Source organism: Jaculus jaculus, chromosome 8 (assembly GCF_020740685.1).
Source record: "Jaculus jaculus isolate mJacJac1 chromosome 8, mJacJac1.mat.Y.cur, whole genome shotgun sequence".
NCBI lineage: Eukaryota > Metazoa > Chordata > Mammalia > Rodentia > Dipodidae > Jaculus > Jaculus jaculus.
Window position 1 is genome coordinate 42081525 of NC_059109.1, and position 22710 is coordinate 42104234.

At 41.8% G+C, this 22710-nt stretch overlaps 1 protein-coding gene and 1 pseudogene across 2 annotated transcripts in view; one reads left to right on the forward strand and one right to left on the reverse strand.

Moving 5' to 3' along the window:
- Ino80 (INO80 complex ATPase subunit) overlaps positions 1 to 22710 on the reverse strand; it is a 178304-nt gene that overhangs the window by 66395 nt on the left and 89199 nt on the right. For both annotated transcript variants that reach the window (XM_045156229.1, XM_045156228.1), the window contains exons 25-26: positions 12199 to 12339; positions 3023 to 3248 (exon numbers count right to left, since the gene is read on the reverse strand). In XM_045156229.1, coding sequence (XP_045012164.1) covers positions 3023 to 3248; positions 12199 to 12339 — 367 coding nt within the window. The remainder of the gene's footprint in view (positions 1 to 3022; positions 3249 to 12198; positions 12340 to 22710) is intronic.
- On the forward strand, positions 14199 to 21599 carry LOC105944177 (annotated as a pseudogene).

The window sequence follows — 22710 nt, forward strand, 5'->3', positions numbered from 1 at the left end:
AAGAATTTAAAACCTTAAAGAAATGAATAGTATTTCTGACTTCTCTGGTGACTATGTTAGACACAGGAAAACAGTGCCTAATACAGTATGTAGAAAAAACAGGTTTCTGCTGGGCGTGCTGGCACACACCTTTAATCCCAGCACATAGGAGGATTGCTGAGAATCTAAGGTCAACCTGAGACTACAGGGTGAATTCCAGGTCAGCCTGGGATAGACCAAGACCCTACCTTGGAAAAAAACAAAAACAAAAAACCAACCAACACAAGCCGGGCGTGGTGGCGCACACCTTTAATCCCAGTACTCAGGAGGCAGAGGTAGAAGGATCAATTGCTGTGACTTCTAGGCTACCCTGAGACTACAGAGTGAGACACTACCTTGAAAAATCAAAACAACAACAACAACAATAAAAAACAACCAACACTACCACCCCAACAAACAAAATCAGGTTTCTTTCTTTGCACACAATAGTGTCTTTTGGGCTTTTGTGTCTGGCAATTTTGAAGAGCTATTAAATAAACTGGGTGTGGTGGTGCACACCTTTAATCCCAACACTTGGGAAGCTGAAGTAGGAGGATTTCTGTGAGGCTGAGGATAGTCTGAAACTACAGAGAGAATTTTGGATCAGCCTGGGCTAGAGCAAGACCCTACCTTGAGGGGGGAAAAAAAAAAAAACCCAAAAGATTACTAAAGTTGTATTGGACAAGAGTACCATCTGTTGCTTAGCAGGCACAAAGCCAGGAAGAACACAGTTCCCTAGAAATGTGGCTGATTTTGCCAAATAAAACCCAGGTCTAGCCATTTCTTTATTTTTCATTTTTATTTTTAAATTACATTTATTAAAAAATTACATTTATTTATTTAGGTACATGTGTGTGTGTATGGGCCTGCTAGGATTTCTTGCTGTTGCAAATGTACCATGTGCTTGTATCACCTTTTGCATTTTGCTTTATATGGGTGGCTAGAGAACTGAATTCAGACAGGCAAGCTTTGCAAGTAAGCTCCATTAATTGCTGAGCCATCTCCTCACATCCTCCTTTTTTTTAAATATAGGAGCTCAAAAGATACAAAAAGAAACAGACCTATCCTACTATCTCATAAGCTTTCCTACAATCCTATGGTATTTATATTTAAACACAGGTTCTTACTATCTACAGCTTATGATTTTGTTCAGTGGCAAAATAAAAAGAATGTATCCCATGGATAAATGATGAAATATCCAAAGAAAGTCATCTTTTGAAAGGACTAGAGAAGCAATCAAGGTGTGAAACTCGGGGATTTTGGTTTCTAAAGGAACGCAACAGAACTGACATTTCCCAGGGAAACAAACAAACAAAAAAAAGTCAACTTATAGAAGAAAGATAAAAAACAGGTTTTAGTGATAGCTCCCTGCCACCCCCCACTCCCTGCCCTGCCCAAGCTAGTCCAGAGTACAATGGGGTCAGTGAGGAGCTGGCTGGTTCTCACAGTAAACAGCCAGTGATGCTGGTGCTTTTTATCGATGCAAAAAGAACTCAGACACTTCCTGCTATTTAAACAAGGTCCATTTTTCTTTCAAAGAACAGGAAAAGCCACAAGAGATTCTCACAGCACCAGCAATAAGCCCTCTACTCCTACACTGGGAACTAAGGAGCCAGAATGAAGGAAGAAAGAAAGAAGGTACCAAACTTGCTCCCTTTGATACCAGTGCTTACCTCCTGCCTGGGACCCCGGGGGGTTTCCATTCTGGCCTATTTTACACTTGGGCTTTCTCCTTGACATTCAAACTGTATACCTTTAAACCATTCTTTCATGTGTATTCTAAGCCAGTTCTTAGGTTATAATGCAGTATTACTTTCACATAACCAAAAAGGTATCTTTCAGCCAGAGCAGTTCAAAAGCTACTAATATGATGATACAAAGCCTTTTGATATTCAATAAAGTTAACATTAAACAAATCAGTTCTTTCTTAGAATTAATCAGATGTTCCCTTTTGAATGCTTAACCCTCCTTCAACTACCTATCAATAAGATAAACACAATCAAGATATCAGAGAATTGGACAACCAAACTAACACTGCAGCTGTAAGCTACAACTTTGCCAGCAGGTGTATGTAAAGTATATGAGTCTATGAACTCTCAGTGGTCAACTTCCTTAAAAGTAGTCTCACTGAAGCAAAGATGAAAACCTAGTTTCCTTTCATCGGTGACCTTGACCCTAGGAGGTCTGGGAATCCGTTAGCATTTTGGCACAAAACAAACTGTTTTTCCTCTTGTTATCATTCAGATCTCTAGTGCCTTGTGCAGGACACTGTTTATGCTACTTAAACTAGGCTTTCTGGGAGTGACGACATTCTCATTCATTCCACTGGCAATGACACAAAACAACTGTACTTAATCGACCTGAAGCTTTTTCTACATTTCGCTATAGTTTTTTGGCTTTAATGGTGATGGAACCCAGAGCCTTGCACATGCTAGAAAAGCACTCTGTCTCTAAGCTGCACACCATTCAATCTCCCTCTCTCTCTCTCTCTTTTTTTTTTTTTTGAGTGGCTTCACTTTCTCCTTGTCAAAGGAGAAAATTTACGTACAAATCTTTAAACATTTATTTCTTCACTCAAGTCATAAAACTCATGTTTTTATTTACAAATTACTAAAAGGGTGGGTGGGAGGGAGAGAAATCAACCTAAGAACTCTGAATTCTAACTATGCAAAACCACCACATGGATTTTGCTCCCTGTCAAAGCTGACAACATATTCTAAGAGAACAGAAAGCTCACCTGGAGGGCTGGAAGGATGGCTTAGCAGTTAAGGCGCTTGCCAGCAAAGCCAAAGGATCTAGGTTCAATTCCTTAGTACCCATGTAAAGCCAGATGCACAAAGTGGAACATGCATCTGGAGTTTGTTTACAGTGGCTGGAGGCTCTGACATGTCCATTTTCTCTATCTCTATTCCCCCCCCCTTAAATAAATAAATAAAATAGTGAAGGGGGGGAGGGAGAGAGGGAGGGAGGAAGGGAGGGGGAGAGGGGGAGAGGATATATTCACCTGGAATTCTGATGAAAGACCAGCCATTCTGGGGCCTAATGCTCCACAGTCCTCCAGTTGGCTCTGGAAAGAACTGGGATCTTCGATTCAGCCAATCTGTAGCCAGTTCAGGAGCTCCATTCAACAAACACTGTTTGGCTGCCAGACTCCCTCCTTCTTTCAGAACTCTTCTCTCATATTCTGCACTTCGATCATTGCAGTAAGAATCCAATGGCACTGCGGTGACCTGAAGTGAAAGATTCACAACATGATGTGTGTGTGTGTGCTTTATACTAAAAAATAAAAGCCTTGTGAAATTTCAACTTTTTTTTAAATTTATTTATTTGAGAGCGACAGACACAGAGAGAAAGACATATAGAGGGAGAGAGAATGGGCGCGCCACGGCTTCCAGCCTCTGCAAACGAACTCCAGACGCGTGCACCCCCTTGTGCATCTGGCTAACGTGGGACCTGGGGAACCGAGCCTCAAAGCGGGGTCCTTAGGCTTCACAGGCAAGCACTTAACTGCTAAGCCATCTCTCCAGCCCGAAATCTCAACTTGTTAAATCAAGACAAATTACTGGTCTTAAATTCTCTCTTCTGACAAACTGACCCTAATGACTGATTTAGTGTTTCTCCAGGTACAAGGCTGCCCTCTAATAACATAAACCTACAAAGCAAAGACGAACCTGGAATGTCTAGATAACTCAGGCTACCAGTTCATCAATATTCAATTCGAGTGGACCTTTTGGTGCTGGGGGCTAATTCCAGGGCCTCATGCATGCAAACACATGCTCTACCACTGAGCTATATCCCCAATCTCAACAGTCTATTCTACATATACATTCACTACCTCTAGTACGCTAGATGTTATTCTTTGCCAATTACTGTTAGATAAACATGCAATGACAGAAAGGGAGCTGGAGCTAGTCATCATTAAAGAACGAAGTACTGGAATATTTCTGTGGCAAAAACTCCCAAGTTCATTAACAGTTTCTTCTCTCACTGATAAACCTAATGGAAGATAGGAGAAAGTTTGTTTTAGATTATAATCTGAAGAAAGATGAGATCTGAGTGGGCAGCAATTACTATTATTAATTAGTATATTCCACCTCCTGTTTGGGGCAGAGGCTGTGCCAAATTCTGACTTTATCAAATGGTGCAACCCAGTAATATTAAAATGCTGTCCAATCAATGGAGTAGAGCGATTTTAGTCAACTTAGAAACATAGGTTTCACCATCTATAGTGTCATCAGATAAGAAGTTGGTTTAAGATACCAAGCTACCTTGTTTGCATTTTTAAATATTACATATGTTTCTAAACAAATAAATAAATATATGAAGATAAATAAATCTATAAAGATCCTATCTCTTCCTCCTAAGTGCTAGGATTAAAGACATACACCACTATGCAAGGCTCAAAATATTCTATTTACTTCATTTGCAAGGCAAGAGAGACAGACAGACAGATAAACACACCATGCCAGGGCCTCTAGCTGCTACAAACAAACTCCAGATGCATGTGCCACTTTGTGCATCTGCCTTTATGTGGCTACGGGGTTTGCAGACAAGTGCCTCAACCTCTGAACCATATTTCCAGCCTGGTTAATTAAAAAAAATTATTATCATTATTATTTTTTGACATAGGGTTTCACTTTAGCCCAGGCTAACCTGGAATTCACTATGTAGTCTCAGGGTGGCCTTGAGCTCATGGCAATCCTCCTACCTCAGCCTCCCGAATGCTGAGATTAAAGTGTGCACCATCATGCCCAGCCCCCCCCCAAAAAAAGTGGGGGGCGGGCTGGAAAGAGAGAGATCAGCAATTAAGGTAAATGCCTATAAGCCTAAGGACCCTGGTTCGATTCTCCAGATCCCACATAAGCCAGGTGCCACCTGTTTGCAGTGGCTAGAGACTCTGGCGCACCCATTCTCACTCTCTCCCTCTCTGTCTCTAATAAAAAATTTTAAAACATTATTTACTAGAAAGACAGACAGAGAGAGAAAATGGGCACACCAGGGCCTGTAGTAGCCATTGTAATACAACTTCAGACACATGTGCATCTGTCTTACATCAGGTTCTGGGGAAGAGAACACCTGGGTGATTAGGGTTCACAAACCAAGTGCGTTAACCACTAAGCCATCTCTCCAGCCCTCTGTTCTGCTGCTAATATTTTAATCTACATATGTGCATGCATGCCAGAGTCTCTTGCTGCTATAAACAAATGCCCATCTGACTTTATATGGGAAGTTGAAGAACTGAACCTGGGCTTTGTAAGTAAATGCCTTTAACAGCTGAGCCATTTCCCTAGGCCCAATTTCTGTTTCAACCATTCTTTTTTTTTTCCCCATACAAACTCATCTTTAGGGTAATAGCCCTCAAGTTTCAATATATATAGAAACCTTGGCGACCAGGTGTTGTTGTACAGTTGTACATGCCTTTTATACCAGCACTCAGGAGGCAGAGGTAGGAGAATCGCTGTGAGTTGAGGCCAGCCTGGGACTAGAGAATGAGTTCCAGGTCAACCTGAGCTATAGTGAGATACTACCTTGACAGAAAAAAAAAAATTTTTTTTTTAATTAAGAAAAAAATAAAGAACCTTAGAGGGAGCAGATCAAACATGTATATGGTAATATAGAAGACTTGAAGGAGAGGGCAATTTTGATCCAAGTTAAAAAGCATATCTAGCATTATCAAGTCAAGCCTAGACAAATACTGCTAGCTGAACATGAAGTTGCAGGTGTTTCTGCTGAGAGCCAGAGGGTACCAAGAACAGATAAAAAGCAGACAATAAACTACTCTGGTTTACAGAAGAACCTGAACTGAGCTTCTTAGGAGGCAGTGCCATCTACAGTCCAGCTCCAAAATTACCAAGAGACATGGCAAAGGGCCTGGTATTCCAAAACTCACTAAAGTTTTAAATCAGCACTAGGCACTGTTGTGTGGCATATACCTTTAATCCCAGCACTCAGGAGGCAGAGGTAGGAGGATTGCAGTGGATTTGAGATCACACTGAGAATACATAGTGAATTTCAGGTCAGCCTGGGCTAGAGTGAAATCCTACCTTGTAAAAAAAAAAAAAAAAAAATCAGCACTAGGATCTCATATTCATTTCTCCTGAAGGAGTTTGTTGTTGTAGGCCTTGCCCCCCCCCCCAACTCATTTGTTTTTACCACTGATACCCAACTATAGGCAAATAAAGACTGAAATAAAAAGCAGACATATGAAAATTAGGTCTCTCCCTGAAATGGCCTGTCCTGGAAGCAACCTAGCAGATTCTAGACCACAGCAGGTGTTTTCCATGTAGGATATGAGCCATATCACTGTGCTAGGGATTGAACCCCAGGCTTTGTAAATGCAAGACAAGTACTTGACCACTGAGCTGTGCCTTGCATTTATCCAGCCTTTAAAAAAATTTTTTTTAGTGGGGGGTTGAGGTATGGTCTCACTCTAGCTGGCCTGGAATTTACTATGTAGTCTCAGGCTGGCCATGAACTCATATCATCCTCCTAACTCTGCTTCCTGAGTGCTGGGATTAAAGCCATGCACCAGTTCACCCAACAGTTTAGGCTTTTGTTCTGTTTTGTTTTTAGGCTTTTTATGTAGCCCAGCCAGGCTGACTAGAAGCTCATAATACCTGCTTGGATTACAGGCATGAGCCACCACATTGGGCCACTTTTCTAAAGTGAGGCTGATATATGGATCAAGTATGTACTTAAAAGACAACTACTTTCCCTTTTCTTTTCTTTTCTTTTCTTTTCTTTTCTTTTCTTTTCTTTTCTTTTCTCTTTTTCAGGAAAAAGTAGCTTGCACTTTATTTAAAAACTGCATATTCCATCACAAGGCCACAGGTTACAGTAGAATGTAGATGATAGCTGTGTCTGAGGTTTGCAGTAAATGGCAGCTTGAAGAGAAAGCCAACAACACCGAGTAGGTGATCACTGAAAGTTTTTATAAAAAATGAATAAAAGCACTTGGTAAGCAGAGGTAGGAGGATCACTATGAGTTTGAGGCCAGCCTTTGACCACAGAGTTCATTCCAGGTCAGCCTAGTGAGATACTGCCTCAACAAATATAAGTAAAAATTAAAAGTTTTTTTTTTTTTAAATAATGAACAAAGATATGTGTGTGAACCATTACTAATTTGGGGGGACACTGAGGGAGCTTCTGCAGATGAAGAGCAACAGAAGATGTTAGTTTGAAAGAGGGACTTTCTGGAGCTGGAGAAATGGCTCAGCAGTTAAGGTGCTTGCCTGTAAAGCTAATGACCTGTGTTTGATTCCCTAGCATCCACACAAAGCCAGAGGCACAATGTGATACATGCATCTGGAGTTTGTTTGCAGCGGCTAGAAGCCCTGGATTGCCCAATCTCTCTCTTTCTTCTCTCTCTGTTTGCAAATAAATTAATTAATTAAAAAAATAGAAATAAAGAGGGACTCTCCCAGGTCAGCCTGGGAGAAAGAGAAATTTGCAGAGTATCTATGGAGCCAGGAATGGTGGAGGTAAAGAAGAGTACAGTAGGAAATGATACCCTTCCCTTTCTAATAAAAAAGCAGAACTTAGCTTCAAATTTCCCATCTAGGCTGGGCCTGTAGTTTCAAGATAGAAAGAAACTAGAAACTAGAATGAAGAACAATGGGAGGCCACTGTACAGGAAGAATGCTTTCCTGCCTAGGATTCATTTCTAGGCCCTCTTACAGTCTAAAAAACTTTTTCAGTTATAAACTTTCACACAGTTTTCAATTTTCATGTTGCTGATATCCTTCTAAGTCCATGGTTGAATGCAAGGCACAGTGAAAAAATTTTTAATATTTTGATTAAGCTTCTTTTGGCAAGGAGCCCTGGCATAAGTATGTGCAGAAATATAGAATGTCATGTTCCATATTTGTAAGCAGCATACTTACCAGGTCCAAAAGAGGATAAAAAAGTCCATTTCTACTTAGAATAAATCCTGCTTCCAAAGTAGCTCCATCCTAGATGGCCTTTAGCCATTCTGCTGACCCTACGTGGCCTTTCTGATGGCACAGAAACGGGGAAAGGGGGGCTGAAGAGATGGCTTAGCAGTTTAAGGCATTTGCCTGCAAAGCCAAAGGACCTAAGTTCAATTCCCCAGGAACCACATAAGTCAGATGCACAAGGTGGTGCATACATCTGGAGTTTGTTTGCAATGGCTAGAGGAACTGGCATGTACATTATCTGCTTCTCTCTCTGCTTCTTTTTTGTTTTCTCTCTCAAATAAATAAGTTTAAAAAATATTTTATTTATTTATGAGAGAGAGAGAAAGAATGAATGAATATGGGTGCACCAGGGCCTCTAGCCACTGCAAACGAACTCCAGATTAATGTGCCATCTTGTGCATCTGGCTTACGTGGGTCCTGGAGAGTTGAACTGGGATCCTTTTTGGCTTGGCAGGCAAACGCCTTAACTGTGTAGCCAGCTCTCCAGGGCAGTATTTGGTTTTTTTTAAAAGAAGCATAACCCCTCCAGTGATATAAACTAATCTGTTTCTTGTTTCAATAACCTTCCTAAATTCCTGTGTATTAAGCATTCAGCGCATCCTTCCTAAGAACATGTATGTGCCTGCTCTAATTATGAGAAGCGTGACTGCTCCAAGCACTTTTAGGTTTTGACAAGAAGTCGTCCCAGGGCTATCCTTAGTTTAACCCTATAGAATTGTTTCACAGAAATTGATAAAATAGTTCCTGAACTGACCCTGAGGTGTTCACAACATACACCAGAGAAATTATTTCTCTTAACGGTACGTCAAGGTTGTAGCTTCATAGGAAATCAGTTTCTCTCTTCTCACCAGATGGGTTACAAGTTAGCAGAATTAAGGAATATATGAAACATTGTTCACACCCCATGACTTATTTGAAAGGTGAGAGCTGTCATTCATATATATATATACATATATTCAGACATGCTTAGAATGCATGTTCTCATAATCACAAACTCTGGTTTTCAGGTTCAGCAGGTGCTGAATGGTGAAGTAATAAACAGATATATTGCTCTTCAGAGAAACAGCAGACACAGACTTGCCTGGACCCTCTACACAACACTGAGGTAGAACTGCTGGGTTATGCATGTGCACGCCTGCAGAGTGGGAGTGCTGGCAGAAGGTGGTTGTTTTATGTGGTACTGGGTAGGGATCAAAACCAGGACCTTATGGATGTTAGGCAGACACTCTACACACTGCACCACATACCCAGTTCAAGATGGTTGTTCTTGTTTCCGCCTTCCATTTGGAAATAGTGTCCTCTTAAACTCACAATCCTTCTGTGCTAGCCTCCCAAGTGCTGAGATTTTAAGGTGGTTTGCTACCTTGTCCAGCATAGTGATTTTTTTTTGGGGGGGGGGTGAAGAGTACTGTTGGTTATAGAGATTTGGGGGAGTTCTGAGTGATAATGAATATTTTTAAAGGCAATTCCAGGCTGAACTGGAATTCATTATGTAGTCTCAGGCTGGCTTTAAACTCACAGGTAGGAGGCTACCTCAGTCTCCCTCATGCTGGGATTAAAGGTGTGTACCACCATGCCTGGCTGGTTTTTTTTTTGGAGGTGTGGGGGGCAGGAAAAGGGACAGGGGTTAGGGTCTTTCTCTACCCAAGGATGACCTGAAATTCACTGTGTTCTCAGGGTGGTCGTGAACTCACAGTGATCCTCCTACTTCAGCCTCCCAAGTGCTAAGATTAAAGACATGAATTAAAGGCTTTGAATAATTTTTAAATGTCCGTAAGTACAATTTTTACATACACAAATGCAAGAGAGCTTACTTTTATTAGCTCAATGAGGATAAGGGCTGGAGAGATGGCTTAGTGGTTAAAGTGCTTGCCTGCGAAGTTTAAGGACCCATGTTTGACTCTCCAGATCCTATGTAAGCTAGATGCACAAGGCAGCACATATGTCTGGGGTTCGATTGCAGTGGCTGGATACCCTGGTGCACCAATTCTCTCTCTCATAAAAAAAAAAATTTACAGGGCTGGAGAGATGGCTTAGCGGTTAAGCGCTTGCCTGTGAAGCCTAAGGACCCCAGTTCGAGACTTGGTTCCCCAGGTCCCACGTTAGCCAGATGCACAAGGGGGGCGCACACATCTGGAGTTTGTTTGCAGAGGCTGGAAGCCCTGGCATGCCCATTCTCTCTCTCTCCCTCTACCTGTCTTTCTCTCTGTGTCTGTTGCTTTCAAATAAATAAATAAGTAATTTTTAAAAAATTACAAAAACACAGCAATGAGAATAAGTAAAAAGTCTCTGGGGGAAAGGATGTAAGAGCCAAAGTTGGCAGTGGCAAGGGACTTAAATTCACACAGCACAGGATCAGTACACAGAAATCTAAGTAGACAGTAACCCATGGGACTTAATCCTTCATGTTTCCTGGAATTCTTTGCCACATCCTTTTATTTTTTGTTGTTGTTTTGAGGCAGGGTCTCACTGTAGCCCAGGCTGACATGGAATTCACTATGTAGCCCACCCAGGGTAGCTTTGAACTCACAGTGAACCTCCTACCTCAGCCTAGCTGCTGGTATTAGATGCATGAGCCACCATGCCCGATTCTGTCTTTAAGGGATGGAGGGATGGCTTAGCGGTTAAGGCATTTGTCTGCAAAGGCAAAGGACCCAGGTACGATTCCCCAAGACCCACATAAACCAGATGCACAAAGTTGCACATGAAACAGGAGTTCATTTGCAGTACCTGAGGTTCTGGTGTGCCCTTCTCTCCGTCTCTCTCAAATAAATAAATCTTAAGAAAAGTAATTTAATAATTTTTTTTTTCAAGGTAGGGTCTCACTGTAGACCAGGTTGACCTAGAATTAACTCTGTATTCTCAGGGAGGCCTTGAACTCATGGCAATCCTCCTACCTCTGACACTTGAGTGCTGGGATTAAAGGTGTGCATCACCACGCCTGGCTCAATAATTTGTTCATTATCTATTAGCATCCCTCATCTATATTCTGCTCCCTCCTTTCCTTCCTTCATTTATTTTAGAAAGGGTTTTACTCTAGCCAGGTAACCTGGAACTCTGCTGCCTAGGCTGACCTCAAACTCACAGCAATCCTCAGCCTACTGAATGCTAGAATTATAGGCACGAGCCACCATGTATGGCTCTCATATTCTTCTTTTTTGTTTGTTTTTATTTATTTATTTGAAAGTGACAGATGGAAAGAGAGAAAGAGGCAGATACAGAGAGAATGGGCGCACCAGGGCCTCCAACCACTGCAAACGAACTCCAGATACATGCGACCCCTTGTGCATCTGGCTAACGTGGGTCTTGGGGAATTGAGCCTCGAACCGGGGTCCTTAGGCTTCACAGGCAAGCGCTTAACCACTAATCCATCTCTCTAGCCCTCTCATATTCTTCTTAATGGAATGCAAGAAGAGAACTTTTGTCATGCTGTGATCAACAAGGATAGGAAAGGAAATGGAAAATCTAGACAAAGTAAACAACTCAGGTGATGGAAGCCTTTGCAGTGTCCTTGTCAGCAATCAAAGGGCCACTATATTCAAAAGATCCAGACAGCTGCTCCAAGTTGAAACCACAATAGAAATACCCTTATTATGCAAGATACATGTCCCTCTTCACATGTAACACACTTGTAAACCACAGTCCAGATAAGGCTGCTTAGAAAGAAAATAACAGCCTGAGAAATTGCTGAATGCTTGAGTGTTATGTTTCCCTTTGTTACCTACATGGTACTGATGTGATAAATGTTCTGCTCTCCCCTGTCACTGCTGTTGGTAATACTCACCTGACAAACAACTTCTCATATTGTAGTTCAGTCTGACTAAATGAAAGCAGGTATTCACTATACAACTACTTTCAAATCTATACATTTCAAAGTGAAGAAGTACTGGCTTGGGAAGAACATGATCCTGAGCATCCTCTACTTTGGTTTGTGTGTGCATGTTTGTGTATGCATTTGAAATAGGGTCTCATGGGCTGAGGAGATTTGCTCAGTGGTTAAAGGCGCTTAGTTGAAGTAAGGTCTCACAAGCCAGGCTGGATTCAAATTTGAGTTACTCTTGTGCCTCAGCTTTCCAAATGTTGGTATTATAGGAATATGATACCATGCCCAGCACCCTCCTTTTTAAGTAATATGTTTTTCAAGATCTAAATGCCTTATAACAGTTCTGTTTGAAAATAGTTTATTTATTTATTTTTTTTTTAGTATTCCCCATTCTATTTCTTTCCCTCCTGTGGCACTTACTCGTGGACTGGCCACACACAAAAAGGATGGCAGCTCAGTGAGCAGGCAGCAACGAAGTGAGGAGGTAGCTGATCTCCGCTGATGGACGACCTGGTCTGAGTGGCCACTCACAGCTTTACAGTGGCTGCTGAAAACAAGAGACTACAAAACAAAAGCGCAAATTACTGCCAAGGAAAACAGACTAATTTCACACATTAAGGATCTGACTTTAAGAGTTTTCTTCTGGGGCTGGGAGATGGTTCAGTGGTTAAGTACACTTGCTGTGTAAGATCCAAGGCATGAATTTGGTTCCCCAACAACCATGTAAAGTAGCAGGCATGGCTGTTCATGCCTGTAATCCCAATGCTGAGGAGGGTGGAGACAGCAGGTTCTCTAGGATAGTCTTATCAGGCAGTCTAACCAAAAAAAAAAAAAAAAAAAAAAAGGGAGTTCCAGGTCCATTGAGAGATTGTCTCAGGGAAATAAGGTAGAAGAGTAAGAAGGGAAAACATCCAATGTTTCCCTCTGGCCTATGCACTCATGAACACAATGCAATGGTACATATACACACACACGTGCATAAAGACCCCTCCCTGACATACCAAAAAAATTATAAGATTTTTTAACTTATCAAAAAATTTTTTCTTAAAAAATTTTTTTTCTTCCTAGCCAATACTGTGAACTCTAAGTACTTAACCACTAATTAAAATATATATAAATATATGCAATAAACTGAAGCCCATATTAACTTCAAAATGTTTTATTAATGTACATGGAGCAAGTGTCATTTCAAATTCTAATACAGATATTTAAATAGACAAAACATATCATATAGTGGGTATAAATGCAGTTACAATGGATGCAACTCTTACCTTGATTTTTCTAAAAAATATTTTATTTTTATTTATTTGTCTGACAGAGAAAAAATGGAGAGAGAGCTGGGCGTGGTGGCGCACGCCTTTAATCCCAGCATTTGGGAGGCAGAGGTAGGAGGATCATTGTGAGTTCGAGGCCACCCTGAGACTACATAGTTAATTCTAAGTCAGCCTGGACCAAAGTGAAACCCTACCTTGAAAAACAAAACCAAAAAAAAAAAAAAAAATGGGAGAGAGAGAATGAATGGACACACTAGGGCCTCCAGTCACTGCAAACGAACTGCAGACATGTATGCCCCATTGTGCATCTGGCTAATATGAGTCCTGAGGAATAGAACCTGGGTCCTTTGCAGGCAAATGCCTTAACCGCTAAGCCATCTTTCCAGCCCCTCTTGTCTTGATTTAAAAACAATGGGGCTGGAGAGATGGCTTAGCGATTAGGTGCTTGCCTGTGAAGCCTAAGGCCCCCAGTTGGAGGCTCCATTCCCCAGGAACCACGCGTAAGTCAGATGCACAAGTGGCACATGCATCTGGAGTTCATTTGCAGTGCAAAGAAAGTTGGGTCAAATGGATACAGACATTTACATGTTAGGAAAATTGGGGAATATTATGGAAGAGGGAAGAGAAACAATGCAAGAGCTACAGGAAGGGGATGAATGTAAAATGCTGTCTTTTGGACATGTCACAGCTTGCACTCATGAATTTGTATCTGAGTTGGAGAGATGACTTAGTGATTAAGACACCTGTCTATGAAACCTAAGGATGTAGGTTTTTGTTTATTTATTTTTATTTATTTATTTTTTTTTGAGATAGGGTCTCATTTTAGCCCAGGCTGACCTGGAATTCACTATGTAGTCTCAGGGTGGCCTTCAACTCATAGCAATTCTCCTACTTCTGCCTCCCAAGTGCTGGGATTAAAGGTGTGCACCACCACACCTGGCTAGGACCTAGGTTTGATTCCCTAGAACCCACGTAAAGCCAGATACACAAGGTGGTGTTATGTGTCTGAATTTTATTTGCAGTGGTTGGAGGCCCTGGCAAGCCCATTCTCTCTCAGAAATAAATCAATAAAATATTGATCAAAAAAAGAACTCATTTATGTGGTTACCTGCATCTGTACAAGACTGGGCCCATCAACAACCCATCATGGATGGGAGAGGGGCACATGAGGCCCCAACCATTCCTGTGGAGCCATTGGAAGTTCATGGATGCTGGGGTGGGGGTAAGTAGGCAGTCGTGTTCTTTAGTGGTTTAGTCACTGGTAAGTTGACCAGGATCCAATAAATTATCTCCTCCACCACATGTTCAAGAAGCAACCCTAACTAAACTCAGTGGTTACAAAAGATATGTAAGCAGGAGGACTAGTTGAAAAAAAGAATGATATAGCAAGAGTGTGACAAGAGAGTGTAAATGGGGTGAATATAAGCAAAACAATATAAAAATAAACAATACTTAACAAGCATTTCACAGAGAAGATTAAACAAATGGTCAATAAGCATCAGAAAATAGAAATAGGGCTGGAAATGGTGACTCACACCTTTAATCCCAGCACTCAGGAAGTAGAGGATGGCCATGAGTTATAGGTCACCCTGAAACTACATAGTGAATTCCAGGTCAGTCTGAGCTAGAGTAACACTCTAACTCGAAAAACAAAAAAAAAAACAAGAAAGAAAGAAAAAAAAAAAAAAAAGCTAAAACTAAGAGAAACAATACCAGGTTCTGGCAAGGATATAATCAACCAGAAGTTACAGGAAGTTATTAAGAGTAGAAACTTGCCTTACATACAGTTATATACATATATACATAACTGTCCCAGAATGTGGGAAACAGAGACAAAACATTGGGGCTAGCTAGGGCTTATACATAGCAAGATCCTACCTATCCTGTGTATAAAACACGTCCCCCCCCCCAAAAAAATAACAAAAAATCAAAAACTGAGTAATTCCAGCACTTAGAAAGATCATTTTCTCTCTCTCTATTACACACATACATACATATGTTTGCCTGCCTGCCTGCCTTCCTTCCTTCCTTCCTTCCTTCCTTCCTTCCTTCCTTCCTTCCTCTTTCTTTCTTTCTCTCTCTCTCTCTCTCTCTCTCTCTCTCTCTCTCTCTCTCTCTTTCTTTCTTTCTTTCTAAGGAAGGTTTTCACTCTAGCTCAGGCTGACCTAAAGTTCACTATGTAGCCTCAGGGAGGCCTCGAACTCATAGTGATCTTCCTGCCTCTGCCTCCCGAGTGCTGGGATTAGGGCATGCACTCCCATCATATGCTTTTGACTAAGTTTTCAGTTCCAGGTATATATTCCCTTCCATGGAGCACACCTCCAGTTGAGAGCAGCTGGTTTTTCCTATAACAGACATGCCACTATTCCACTCATTGGCTTGGCCTGGCTGGCCAAACTTAAAGCTTGTCATGTCCACTGTTGTTTTATTTCCACTGAAGAGTTCTCTCCCATAGTGCAGCATGCAGCATACCTTTTTCCAGCTCTCTGTCAGCTGGTCTAAAGGGAGAAGGTTCTCAGTTCTGCTCCACCTTGATTTCTTAGTGACCTTGCAGCCCAAGTATGTGGCTATTTTTTTAAATCTTTAAAAATGTGTATTTTTAGAGGCGGGCGTGGCGGCACACGCCTTTAATCCTATGCCCTAATCACAGCACTCAGGAGGCAGAGGCAGGAGGATCACTGTGAGTTCGAGGCTACCCTGAGACTACCTCAAAAAAACAAAACAAAACAAACAAAACAACAACAACAAAAAACATTTGACGGGGCTACAGAGAGATGACTTATTGGTTAAGGTGCTTCCCTGAAAAGTCTAAGGACTCATGTTCCACTCTCCAGGTTCCATGTAAGCCAGCCAGACACAGTGACACAAGTGTGCAAGGTCACACACATGCATACAAGGGGGCACACACATCAGAAGTTTGATTGAAGAGGCTGGAGGCTCTGGTGGGCCAATTCTCTCACTCCCCCATTTTAAAAAAAATGGGGGGACCCCGGAGGGATGGTTTAGTGATTAAGGCGTTTGCCTGCAAAGCCAAAGGACCCAGTTTTGATTCCCCAGGACCCACGTTAGCCAGATACACAAGGGGGTGTACACATCCTGTGTTTGGTTGCAGTGGCTAGAGGCCCTGAGGCACCCATTCTCTCTCTCTTTCTCTGTCAAATAAATAAATGTTCATACTCATATACTAATGCTACTCTCACTCTTGGTCAGAAAAGTTGGCTTTTCAGATGGCGGTGACTTCTGGGAAGACTCAAAAGGCACCAAAATGCTGAGAAGTTCCCCTCTATCTCTCTCCTCTCAAACTCTTGTATATTAGTTATCTTTTCCTCAATTTCTTAGTGGACACTGACCTGTAACCCCCACTTCCAGCTTGGGCCTACAATCCACAATGAGCTTTTGATCAGAGAAACCTACAAGGTTTCCCAAAACAATGACAGACTTCTGTCAGAGTAATTGATGACCCACCAAAGGCCAGTGGTAAGACCCTATTGCTGAAGACTCCATACGCAGCTGACACGTAAAATGGAATGACATGGCTGGAAGCCAGGAGAGAGTCAGTCCCCAGACAGTCAGCGTGTCTAGTGCTAGAAGGCGCTACATAGGCGACTGGGGGAAGTGACCAAGATCTGTCCAAGCAACACATTGTTTAACCTAAGTAGCAACAATTAACCGGATGTGATACCCACACAAGTGCAATAGTGGTACACAGCCATGGTGAGGAATCAATTGCTCTTGATTTGGCTAACTGATCCACTCAGTGGTACTAGACCCTTAGCTGGAGCTGGGAAACAAGTCAGAACCATACCCAAACACAAGCCCACTCTACAATATCAAGCTACCATCAATCACGGGGTATAAGAGGGCCTACACCTATCAAACTGTCTATCAAAAAAGTAAGTGTTATCTCAATTTTCTGGGTGCTAACTTACTCTCCGTTGGAGAATCTGCTTCTCTTTTCCAGATAGATGCAGATCCTAAGAAGAGAGCTGCCCCAACATACCTCAGAAGGGGCCCAACTGAAACTAAGGACAACTGGCGAAATAAGCAAGGGTGATGTTTTCCTGTGAACTGGATACCAGCACAAAGGGGAAGGAGATCAATGCAGAGAAAAATCAACTCCTACCAAGTCAGAGAGCCAGAGCCTCAGAGGCCCCCAACACCTCAGCACTGAAGCAGACCACAAATGAACCCAACATGGCTCAGGGAAATCTTGCGGAAGAGGGGGCGGAAAGAATGTCAGAGTTACATGTTGGGTCATGATTTTCAGAGACATTTATCATACTAATAACTGGGGGCTAACTCCACAATGCACGACCCATTTTCAATAACAAGGAGGGTCTAATGGGAGGGGGTAGATCACAGATGAGCCTAAATAATGGTACCAAACTGCCTGTATTTACTGAAAAGAAAACTAATAAATTAAATTAAAAAACAAAACAAAACAACAAAAAAAAAAAATGCTGAGAAGTGACAGAGGAGTGTTCTTCACTGAAACATCTCTATCACACCTTCCAAGGCTCAGGGTCAATTGTGAAAGAAGTGGTGGAAAGAATGTAAGAGCCAAAGGAAGGGTAGGACTCCTTACAACACAATCTCCCAGACTCAAAATGGCCTAAGTATCTACAGCCTTGCAGTGCCTGGTACTACCTTCACAAGACCTTCATAATATAAGAAAAAGATGATATCAAAATGAAAGAGAGAGAGAGAGAGAAAAGGGACACTCTCCTAATCCCATCACTCAGGAGGAGAGGTAGGTATGAGGATTGCTGTGAGTTCAAGGCTACCCTGAGACTGTATATAGTGAATTCCAGGTCAGCCTGGGTTAGAGTGAGACTGTGCCTTGAAACAAAACAGAACAACAACAAAGAACAGAGAAAAAAAAAGAGAGAGAGGGGGGGAGAGAGGGACAGCAGAGGTAGGAGGACTCCCAGGAGTTTGAGGTTACTCTGAGACTATATAGTGAATTCCATGTCAGCCTGGGCTAGAGTAAGATCCTACCTTGAAAATCAAAAGACAAAATAAAATAGAGACTAATTGAGAAGGGAAGGGGACATGATGGAGAGTGGATATGTGAAGGGGAAAGAATTATCATGGTTTATTATCTATAATTTTGGAAGTTAAAAAAAAATAACAGGTATTTCTGATGGAAACTTCTGTGAATTGACCTGTCTTACAAGAGTAAAATAACAAGGCCACTGAGAAATCCTGCTGGAACTGAGCTGATAACCTCCTCCATGTAGACCAGCTGACAGAAAGCTGGAAGAAGCCATTCTACATGTAGTTCAATGGGAGAAAGAGATACCACCAGTGAAGATACTCAACAGTGGATGGACACTGCAAGCCTTATAATTGGCCAGCCAGGCCAAATGAGCCAATGGGTGCAATAGTGGCACGTCTGTCATGGTGGAAACCAACTGCCCTCCAATGGGACTGGAGGCCCAGTCAATGGAGGGAAACATATCCCTGATACTGAAAACTTAAAACAGGGGTAGTCATGAGCCCTAGAGGTGTAACATCTACTGATGTCTGGAAAAATGTATATACTATGCTTATCAAACTGCCCAGTAAGCACTTCTCTTAATATTTATACCCTTATATTAATGCTACTCTTATTTTAGGTAGAGAATCTTCTCTTTTCAGATGGCAGTGACTTTGGGATGACTCAGAAGGTATCATTGTGCTGGAAAGAAGTGACTGGAGTACTGAGTAACATCTCGATCACACCTTCCAAGGCTCAGGGTCTAATGCGGAAGAGGTGGCGGAAAGAATGTAAGAGCCAAAAGAAGGGTAGGACTCCATACAACGTGCTCTCTCCAGACATAAAATGGCCTGGATATCCATGACCTCACGGTGCCTGACACTACCTACACAAGACCATCATAAGAGAAGGAAAAGACCATAACATCAAAATAAAAGACAGACTGAAGAAAATAATGTAAAATCTTACAGTAAGTGTTCATATTGGTCAAATCTTAGAATGATGTTTGCTATATTGAGCTAAATGTACATATTTAAATTGAAAGAGAAACAAGCTTTTAAAAAATTACAGACCAGAACTAGGGGAAACTATTTTTAAGATGCTAAGCTACTGTTGGCCTCTGATTTTTTAGTCTGACAGTGAACAACTTAGAGTCTATAAAATAAACATGTTTGTCAAATAAAAAAAAAATAGACCAATCTCCCATGAACACAGATGCAAAAATTGTGAACAAAATATTAGCAAGAAGAAATCAAGAAATATATCAGAAAGATCGTTTACTCCAACCAAGAAGGCTTTAGCCCAGATATTCAGGGATGGTTGAACATACACAAATCAATAAATGTAATACACTATATAAATGGACTGAAGGACAAAAATTACATGTTCATCTCAATAGATAATAGAGGCATTGGACAAAACCAACATCCCTTCATGGTGAAAGTCCTACAGAAACTGGGAATAGAAGAATCATATCTCAACATAATAAAGGCTATTTATGACCAATCTACAGCCAATATAATATTAAATGAGGAAAAACTTGAAGCTTTTCCACTAGATTCAGAACAAGACAAGACAAGGGCTATAACAATAAGCAAGAGAAACTCATAAAAGGGATACAAATTGGAAAGGAAGAGATCAAATTATCATTATTTGCTCTGCAAATATGATTCTATACATAAAGTACCCTAAAGACCCTACCAATAAACTGTTTGAGCTGGTAAACACTTTTAGCAAAAGTAGCAGGATACAAAATAAACACACAGAAATCAATAGCTTAGTAGCTTTCCTATATACTAAAACAAACATGTGAAGGATGAAATCAGGGACTCTCTATCATTCACAATTGCCTCAATAAATAAATAAAGTATCTTGGAATAAACCTGACCAAGGAAGTAAAGGATCTCCAAGCGAGAAATTGCAGAAGACACTAGGAAATGGAAAGATACCTGTGATTCTGGAAAGAATCAATATTTTGAAAATGTCAATCTTACCAAAAGCAATATACACAATTAATGCAATCCTTATTAAAATTCCAATGACATTCTAAGAAACAATCCTAAAAATTATTTGGAAGCACTAAAACCCTTGAATAGCCAAAACCATACTGAGCAACAAAAATAAGGTTGGTGGTTATCACCACACCTGATTTTAAGCTACATGACAAAGCCATAGTAATAAAAATAGCATGGTATTCCTCAGGATTCCGGGACCTGCGGAGGACTCTGCCTCTGGTCGTGATTCTCGGGGCCACGGGCACTGGCAAGTCCACCCTGGCTCTGCAGCTAGGCCAGCGGCTGGGCAGCGAGATTGTCAGCGCCGACTCCATGCAGGTCTATGAAGGGCTAGACATCATCACCAATAAGGTTTCTGCCCAAGAGCAGAAGATTTGCCAGCACCATATGATCAGCTTTGTGGATCCACTTGTGACCAGTTACACCATGGTGGACTTCAGGAACAAAGCAACTGCAGTGATTGAAGATATATTTGCTCGAGACAAAATACCTATTGTCGTGGGAGGAACCAATTGTTACATTGAGTCTTTGCTCTGGAAAGTCCTTGTCAGCACCAAGCCCCAAGAGCTGGCCACTGAGAAGGTGGTTGACCGGAAAGCAGAGCTTGAAAAGGAGGATGGCCACATACTCTACAAACGCCTAAGCCAGGTGGACCCAGAAATGGCCTCCAAGCTGCACCCACATGACAAACGCAAAGTGGCCAGGAGCTTACAAGTGTTTGAAGAAACAGGAATCTCACACAGTGAATTTCTTCATCGTCAACATTCAGAGGAAGGCAGTGGTCCCCTTGGAGGCCCACTGAAGTTCCCTAACCCTTGCATTCTTTGGCTTCATGCTGACCAGACAGTTCTAGATGAACGTTTGGATAGGAGAGTCGATGACATGCTTGCTGCTGGGCTCTTGGAAGAAGTAAGAGATTTTCATAGACGCTATAATCAGAAGATTGTTTCAGAAAACAGCCAGGACTATCAACATGCAGTCAATTGGCTTCAAGAAATTTCATGAGTACCTGATCACTGAGGGCAAATGTACGCCAGAGACTAGTACCCAGCTTCTAAAGAAAGGTGTTGAGGCTCTGAAACAAGTGACTAAGAAAGAGATACGCCCGGAAGCAAAATCGATGGGTTAAAAACCGTTTTCTGAGCAGACCTGGGCCCAATGTTCCCTCGGTATATGGCTTAGAGGTGTCTGATGTCTCGAAGTAGGAGGAGTCTGTTCTTGAACCTGCTCTTGATATAGTGCAGAGTTTCATCCAGGGCCACCAGCCTGCAGCCACTCCAATAAGGATGCCATCCAATGAAACAGAGAACAAAAGAAGCTACCGTATGTGTGACCTCTGTGATCGAATCATCATTGGGGACCGGGAATGGGCAGCGCATATAAAATCGAAGTCGCACTTGCACCGACTGAAGAAGAGAAAACGACTAGACTCAGAAGCTGCCAGCACCTTCGAAAGTCAGAGCAATTCCCCAGACTGTGTTGTGGAGCTTAAAGAGAAGGAAGCCCCAGGGCAGCAGGGGCAGGAGCTGAAGTCCAGCATTTAATAGCCATGCCCAGTAGCCTTTGCATAGGAGGTGGGGATCAGGTTCAGGAGGGAGAGTGGGTCTGTCTCGTACACCTGGCTGACGAGTGCTGAGCAGAAAGCCCTGCCACCTTCATTCTGTGGTGTGGTCTGAAGGTCTCGTGTTCTTTGCAGTGGAAACAGCAGGCCTTTCAGCTCCTTGTGTGGCTGTTGTCTTGATACAAGTCTGCTCATGATGTAGTCAGGGTGGGAATTTTTTCTTTGAACCTTAAAGGTTCTATTTTAGAAAGAAGCACAGATCACACATTTTATACTTGGGGATCTTTTTAGTGGTGAATACCAGGATTCAGTGCAACCCTTAAAAGAAGGTTTTTGTCCCAAACACTGGCTAAAAATATCTATTTCCAGATGCTTTTGTAGATGACTGGAGTATTATGAGCCACAGTCAGGAGTTGTGGACTTGTGAGGACAGCAGAAAAGGAGCAGCCTCAGTGAGATGATTAAATGAGCCTGGCCAGTTCTTTGATTTCCACAAAAGTAAAAGGAATCAGGCTGAGGTGGTTGTGACCTAAGTCTTAGACTAAAGACAACCCAAATCTGGAACTGCTCTTCTGTGATAACTGCTCTTTCTAGTGAGGTAAAAATGTATATTTTTGCATTTGGGAGGCAGGGGTAGGAGGATCACTGAGAGTTCGAGGCCACCCTGAGACTGTACATAGTAAATTCCAGGTCAACCTGAGCTAGAGCGAGACTCTACCTTTAACAACCAAAAGAAAAAAGTATATTTTTTTTGAAAAGTTAAATAAATAAAAAGCTTGCAAAAAAAAAAAAAAAAAAAAAGCATGGTATTAGCACAAAGACAGGCATGTAGCTCAGTGGAAGAGAACAGAAGACCCAGGTTAATCCAGGCAGCTACAGCCATCTCTTTTTGACAAAAATGCCAAAAAAAAAATCACTGGAGAAAAAAACCTCTTCAACAAGTAGTGCTGGGAAAGCTGGATATCTATATGTAGAAGGATGAAAATAGATTCTTGTCTTTCTCCATGCACAAGAATCAAGTCCAAGGCCGGGCATGGTGGTGCACGCCTTTAATCCCAGCACTCGGGAGGCAGAGGTAGGAGGATTGCTGTGAGTTTGAGGCCA